At 38.2% G+C, this 8,181-nt stretch overlaps 1 protein-coding gene across 1 annotated transcript; it reads right to left on the bottom strand.

Moving 5' to 3' along the window:
* Positions 1–7,245: 7,245 nt before the first annotated feature.
* Positions 7,246–8,181, bottom strand: LOC114218766 (olfactory receptor 52J3-like). Its single transcript, XM_028116029.1, has one exon. The coding sequence runs from the start codon at positions 8,179–8,181 to the stop codon at positions 7,246–7,248; it is 936 nt and encodes a 311-aa protein (XP_027971830.1).

Below are 8,181 nucleotides of genomic sequence, written 5' to 3' on the forward strand. Positions count from 1 at the left end.
GCAGCCAATTATATAAGCCAATTAATAACAAAAGCAAAGAAGCACATTGACAAAAATACAATAATATTAGGAGACTTTAACACCCCATCACTGAAATGGACAGATCATCTAAGCAAAAGATCAAGGAAATAAAGACTTTAAATGATACACTGGACCAAATGGACTTCACAGATATGTTCAGTACATTCCATCCCAAAGCAAAAGAATACACATTCTTCTTTAATGCCCATGGAATATTCTCCAGAATAGATCACATCCTAGGTCACAAACCAGGTCTCAACCAGTACCAAAAGATTGGGATTATTCCCTGCATATTTTCAGACCACAATGCTTTGAAACTAGAACTCTATCAGAAGAGGAAAGCCAGAAAGAACTCAAATACATGGAGGCTAAAGAACATCCTACTAAAGAATGACTGGGTCAACCAGGAAATTAAACAAGAATTGAAAAAATTTATGGAAACAAATGAAAATGAAAGAACAACTGTTCAAAATCTTTAGGATACAGCAAAGGCAGTCCTAAGAGGAAAGTATAGCAATACAAGCCTTTCTCAAGAAACAAGAAAGGTCTCAAATATACAACCTAACCCTACACCTAAAGGAGCTGGAGAAAGAACAGCAAATAAAGCCTAAACCCAGCAGGAGAAGAGAAATTATAAGATCAGAGCAGAAATCAATGAAATAGAAACCAAAAAACACTAGAACAGATCAACAGAACTAGGAGGTGGTTCTTTAAAAGAATTAATAAGATTGATAGACCCCTGGCCAGACTTATCAAAAAGAAAAGAGAAATGACCCAAATAAATAAAATCATGAATGAAAGAGGAGAGATCAAACCAACACCAAAGAAATACAAACAATTATAAGAACATATTATGAGCAACTCTATGCCAGGAAATTAGATAAACTGGAAGAAATGGATGCATTCCTAGAGATGTATCAACTGCCAAAACTGAACCAGGAAGAAATAGAAAACTTGAACAGCCCTATAACCACTAAGGAAATTGAAGCAAACATCAAAAATCTCCCAACAAACAAGAACAGAGGGCCAGATGGCTTCCCAGGGGAATTCTACCAAACATTTAAAGAAGAATTAATACCTATTCTTCTGAAACTGTTCCAAAAAATAGAAATGGAAGGAAAACTTCCAAACTCGTTTTATGAGGGCACCATTACCTTGATCCCCAAACTAGACAAAGATCCCATTAAAAAGGAGAATTACAGACCAATATCCTTGATGAACATGGATGCAAAAATTCTCACCAAAATACGAGACAATAGGATCCAACAGTACATTAAAAGGATTCTTCACCATGACCAAGTGGGATTTATCCCTGGGCTGCAAGGTTGGTTCAACATCTGCAAATCAATCAGTGTGATACAATACATTAATAAAAGAAAGAACAAGAAACTAATGATCCTCTCAATAGATGCAGAAAAAGCATTTGACAAAGTAGAGCATCCTTTCTTGATCAAAACTCTTCAGAGTCTAGGGATAGAGGGTACATAGCTCAATATCATAAAAACCATCTTTGAAAAACCCACAGTGAATATCATTCTCAGTGGGGAAAAACTGAGAGATTTCCCCCGAAGGTCAGGAACATGCCAGGGATGTTCACTATCACCACTGCTATTCAACATGCTATTAGAAGTCCTAGCCACAGCAATCAGACAACAAAAAGAAATCAAAGGCATCCAAATTGGCAAAGAAGAAATCAAACTCTCACTCTTTGCAGATGATATGATACTGTATGTGGAAAACCCAAAAGACTCCACCCCAAAACTGCTAGAACTCATACAGGAATTCAGTAAAGTGGCAGGATATAAAATCAATGCACAGAAATCAGTGGCAGTCCTATACACCAACAACAAGACAGAAGAAAGAAAAATTAAGGAGTCGAACCCATTTACAATTGCACCCAAAACCATAAGACACCTAGGAATAAATCGAACCAAAGAGGCAAAGAATCTGTCCTCAGAATACTATAAAATACTCATGAAAGAAATTGAGGAAGACACAAAGAAATGGAAAACCGTTCCATGCTTATGGATTGGAAGAACAAATATTGTGAAGATGTCAATGCTACCTAGAGCAATCTATACATTCAGTGCAATCCCTATCAAAATACCATCCACTTTGAAAAAAAAATCAAATTTTTCAAAGAAATGGTACAAACAATCCTAAAATTTGTATGGAATCAGAAAAGACCCCGAAAAGCCAGAGGAATGTTGAAAAAGAAAAGCAAAGCTGGTGGCATCACAATTCTGGACTTCAAGCTGTATTACAAAGCTGTCATCATCAAGACAGTATGGTACTGGCACAAAAACAGACACATAGATCAATGGAACAGAATCGAGAGCCCAGAAATGGACCCTCAACTCTATGGTCAACTCATCTTCGACAAAGCAGGAAACAATGTCCAATGGAAAAAAGACAGTCTCTTCAACAAATGGTGTTGGGAAAATTGGACAGCCACATGCAGAAGAATGAAACTGGACCATTTCCTTACACCACACACAAAAAAGACTCAAAATGGTCGAAAGACCTAAATGTGAGACAGAAGTCCATCAAAATCCTAAAGGAGAAGACAGGCAGCAACCTCTTTGACCTCAGTCGCAGCAACTTCTTCCTAGAAACATCACCAAAGGCAAGGGAAGCAAGGGCAAAAAGGAATTCTTGGGACTTCATCAAGATAAAAAGCTTTTGCACAGCAAAAGAGACAGTCGACAAAACCAAAAGACAACCGACAGAATAGGAGAAGATATTTGCAAATGACATATCAAATAAAGGGATAGTATGCAAAAATCTATAAAGAACTTCTTAAACTCAACACCCAAAGAACAAATGATCCAATCAAAAATGGGCAAAAGACATGAACAGACACTTTTCCAAAGAAGACATCCAAATGGCCAACAGACACATGAAAAGTGCTCAACACCACTTGGCCTCAGGGAAATCCAAATCAAAACCACAATGAGATACCACCTCACACCAGTCAGAATGGCTAAAATTAATAAGTCAGGAAATGACAGATGTTGGCGGGGCTGCGGAGAAAGGGGAACCCTCCTACACTGTGGGTGGGAATGCAAGCTGGTGCAGCCACTCTGGAAAACAGTATGGAGGTTCCTCAAAAAGTTGAAAATAGAGCTACCATACGATCCAGGAATTGCCCTCCTATTTACCCCAAAGATACAAATGTCAGGATCCGAAGGGGTACGTGCACCCCGATGTTTATGGCAGCAACGTCCACAATAGCCAAACTGTGGAAAGAGCCAAGATGTCCATCGACAGATGAATGGATAAAGAAGAGGTGGTATATATACACAATGGAATATTATGCAGCCATCAAAAGGAATGAGATCTTGCCATTTGCAACGATGTGGATGGAACTGAAGGGTGGTATGCTGAGTGAAATAAGTCAATCAGAGAAAGACATGTATCATATGACCTCACTGGTATGAGGAATTCTTAATCTTAGGAAACAAACTGAGTGTTGCTGGAGTGGTGGGGGGTGGGAGGGATGGGGTGGCTGGGTGATAGACATTGGGGAGGGTATGTGCTATAGTGAACACTGTGAATTGTGTAAGACTGACAAATCACAGACCTGTACCTCTGAAACAAATAATACATTATATGTTAAAAAGAAAAAAAGAAGAAGAAGAAGATTGCAGGAAGGGAAGAATGAAGGGGGGGAATCGGAGGTGGTGACGAGCCATGAGAGACTCTGAGAAACAAACTGAGGGTCCTAGAGGGGAGGGGGTTGGGGGGATGGGTTAGCCTGGTGATGGGTATTAAAGAGGGCACGTACTTCATGGAGCACTGGGTTTTATATGCAAACAATGAATCATGAAACACTACATCAAAAACTAATGATGTATGCTGATTAACATAACATAATATTAAAAAATAGCTAATGATGTAATGTTGGTGATTAACATAACATAATAAAAACTATGATGAGATATAATGCTACTTCATGTCGTTAATAATTTTTTATAAATAAGATTTCTAATGACTGTAAAAAAATATTCTATTGAGTTAATTTTACTTACTTTTAGCTTTCATAACATGTTGAATAGAAAATCTTAATTATATAGGTTACCTACATTTTAGTCCTTTTAGACACCACTATTCTCAGAAACCATATGGAGTGTTGGGAATTTTTATGGCATAGATACCAATCCATTTTAAGCCAGCTACCTCAGGGGAAGATATTACATTTTCTTTGAACAGGGGGAGACTATCTACCTCATACAAGAGAAGAAGAGCTGCTTCTAATGGTAAAGGGAGTTTGGCAGAGCTCAGGATTTGCTTCATTGACATCTACTCACATAACTCCATTCCAATATTTAGAGTTCTATTTCTTTCTAATAAATGACCTACCAGGAGATTAGGAGATGATTTTTTTTTTTTTTTAAGCATAGTCTCACATGCTTTGTTTCCTTGCCTGGGCCTTGGGCTAGATATTTAAAGCCCTGAGCTCATTGGCTCATTATTTCCTTTATCCTCCTTCTCCAGCTTGCTTATCACAGAAAGAACAAAGTTATACTTCTCTTATTCTTACTAAAATATTTGGCAGAAATCCTTGGACACTCAAAGCCTTGCCTTCTTTAAGCACTTGATTATAGAAGGTAATATGTTTTGTCACCACATTCTACACACCACCAATGTCCCCTTTGCCAATAGCAGCAGAGGCCCCAATGTCCCTAAGGCTAATTAGGTAAGGAACTAATTCTAAATTCCATTCTTAAGAATTTGTTATGGAGGACGCACTTCTGCTATCTATACTTATGTCAGTTAGGGTCTGAACTACTATGAGTATTAAGGAATAAAGAACATTATAGGAATTAGATACAATTGTGGGAGGAGCTGGGGGAAAAAAAATCCAAAAACAATGTACTAACCAGATTAGCCCCTCATGAATGCGTTGGTATTTGCAGAAGACTAAGTACTCTCAGCTTCTGGGATGGAATCATAAGGGAAGTGAGTGTAGAAATTTAAGGAAGATGGTTAGCTCTTCCTGGCTACTGCCTCTGTGTTTGCAGTAAAATATCTGGTGGTGCACTTGTGATCCCTGTTGATAAGCAGGTCAGTAGCCATGGAGAGCTCTGTGGGGAGCTGTAGGACATGGGAGAAATGAGAATCCTCTAGTATCCCTGTGTTTCTCTGTCACTGCCTGTAAACATTATTGAACTACAGAAAATAGTGGTTGCTGTTTCACATTTGCTCCCACAGCTTATGCATTTCTGATGTGATCAACTCTAAATTGGAAACTTACAAGGAAGAGAATTCTGGGAAACAGAGTGCTAGCAAAGAAGTCATAGTAAGTCACACCAAGGCACATTTTATCATCTGTGCTTGTCCAAGTGAGGAGCATAATTAATTCTCAATTAATACGTTAAGGAATTAAAGACACATCATTTAATTAATTGATAGTAAATGAGCTCAAAATTCCATCAGGGTATTTTTAAGTACAACAAAATGGCAGCATGTTATTTTATTTTTCTACAAATTAGTTTAAAGAACAAAGGGAGAGTGAGAAAAGTATAGGAGGATAATCAACTTTAAAAGTTATTAAAATATATTATAATTTTGTAATGATGAAAAACCTTGTGATATTGGTTCAGGAACAGACAAACCAACTATATAAATGAAAAGCAGACTCTTCAGGCACCTGGGTGGCTCAGTTGGTTAAGCGACTGCCTTCGGCTCAGGTCATGATCGTGGAGTCCCGGGATCGAGTCCCACATCGGGCTCCCTGCTCAGCAGGGAGTCTGCTTCTCCATCTGACCCTCTTCCCTCTCGTGCTTTCTATCTCTCATTCTCTTTCTCTCTCAAATAAATAAATAAAATCTTTAAAAAAAAAGAAAAGCAGACTCTTCTACAAATTGAAATTTAATATGAAGAAAGAATAAATGAAAATCAGTACTGAAGTGATGAGTTATTAAGTCATTTATGTTATTAAACAGGTTAAAAATAGAAGCAGAAAGGTATTTCATTTCCTTACATTTCACCTCAAAATAAATTGCAGTTAGATTGGAATTAAAAGTAAAACTTAACACACACACACCCCAATAACAACATAGATGTTGGGATGTTGATACATAATAAAGCTATGCAGAAGCCCTAAGTTTGAAAGTGATAAAATCATGTGTTATAGGTAATATGATCAGTATTGATTTCATTTAAAAATTTAATCTGCCATATGAAAATAAGGTATTAAATATAAAGAGCTTATAGGGAAGTGTTAATATGTCAAGTGTAATCAAAAACTCATGCTATGTGACTTTAAGAAGCTAGGCAGAAATTTGGAGAGGAGGCAAGGAAATCAGCAAATACCATAAAAATAAAGAAGAACATGACCTATTCAATCAGTAAACTACTATCTGATGATCCTACTTTTTCTAAGGGTAGAACCTTTAGAAGTTTTCCAGATATGCACAAAAATGATTCATAAAGATGTCACAACATCAATCCTGAATTAAAAATAACTTAAATATTATATATTCAAATTATGAAAAGATAAAATGCAAACAAAAGATTCTCTAGTACATTTAAAAGGATACTATATCCCATATGTATCAACATAGACAGATCTCTAAATTTAATAGTAAGTCTGAAATGATACAGTGCATTACCATTTACATGAAATAAAAAAATTATAATCCCAAACCCCATAGAAATTATTGAACGTAAAAAGATCAATTTAGACTCTAAGAGAAATGAAAAACATATAGTGGTCATTCCTATCTCTGAGGATAAGACAAAACTGGAACTGGGTGGGGTAAGACTCATAGGTCATTTCAAATTAAATGTCTCATGTATTTGATTAAGAATAACATCAAGCTAAACAAGCCACAGTAATAATAGTTTTTTAATTCCATGTTGTGAAAACAAAGGCATTTGTTGTATGTTTCCTTGTCTTACTTTTGTTGAATGGAGGGAAAAGTAGGACTTAAAAATCGGAGGGAGGAAAAAAAGCATCGCAAATATAATGATGGGAATGGTCATTGCTTGGACTGTTCACTCTCACACCGAGTGAAATAATGCAAACAGTTCTTGCTTCCAAGGAATTAGTTCTTGAACTTGGAATATTTTGAAGGATCATAGAATCAGTAATGGGCCAAGATCAAATGCTCTGGAATATAATTTGGCAACACTAAATTCAGACAGAGAAAACTCTTTGAAAAGAGCCCACATTTTCCTTGCTAGGTCAAAATGCTTGGTAAACAAAGGCAAGAGTACCTACTTTTTAGAAAAGACTGAGAGCACTCGCTCCTGAATCTGTTTGGTCCTTACACCATAAATGATGGGGTTGAGTGAAGGTGGGATAACCAAATAGAGGTTGGCAACAAGAATGTGAATGTAGCGTGGTATGTTGTGTCCAAATCGGTGAGTGAGGAAGAACACTGCGGGGATATAGAAAACACAGATGACCCCAAAGTGAGAGCCACACGTGCTGAGCGCTTTAAGCCGAGCATCCTGTGATGGGAGGTGGAAGACAGCTCGCAGAATGTAGACGTAGGAGATGCCAATAAGGACCAGGTTCAGGACAAAGAAGGAAACCACAAAGAGCCCATAGATGGCATTGATACGGATGTTTCCACAGGACAGTTTTGCAATGCCCATGTGCTCACAGTAGGAATGAGCTATTATGTGAGCCTGACAAAAGGGTAGGCGGTAGATGAGATAGACCATGGGAAGTGTAAGCACAATTGGACGAACCACAGTGCACACGCTGATGCCCACCAGCACCTGGGATGTCAAGATGGTTGTATAGTGGAGTGGAGCACAGATGGCCACATAGCGGTCAAAGGCCGTGGCCACCAGGACCTCGACCTCCATGCCAGTAAAAGTATGGATCAAAAACATCTGGGCCACACAAGCCCCAAAGTTAATCTCATGAGCATCAAACCAGAAGATAACCAGCATGCGGGGCACAGAGGTTGTGGAAAGGGCCAAATCGATAGTTGAAAGGAGGGCCAGAAAGTGGAACATGGGCTCCCTCTGCAGGCTCTGCTCCATCTTGATGACCAGCAAAATTGTGGCATTGCCCAGTAAGGCCACAAGGTAAACAGAGCTGAAAGGCAGGGAGATCCAGGCATGAGCGCCTTCCAGACCGGGGATTCCAACGAGGAAGAATGTGGCTGGGTGAAAAACACTCCTGTTGGGATAAAACAT

The sequence above is a fragment of the Eumetopias jubatus genome, unplaced genomic scaffold (assembly GCF_037043125.1).
Source record: "Eumetopias jubatus isolate StellerSeaLion01/CBP00866 unplaced genomic scaffold, mEumJub1_p1.0 scaffold_13, whole genome shotgun sequence".
Lineage (NCBI taxonomy): Eukaryota > Metazoa > Chordata > Mammalia > Carnivora > Otariidae > Eumetopias > Eumetopias jubatus.

Excerpts from the sequence above, each read along its gene's own strand:
- LOC114218766 (XM_028116029.1), bottom strand. The coding sequence starts at position 8,181 with ATGTTTTATCCCAACAGGAGTGTTTTTCACCCAGCCACATTCTTCCTC.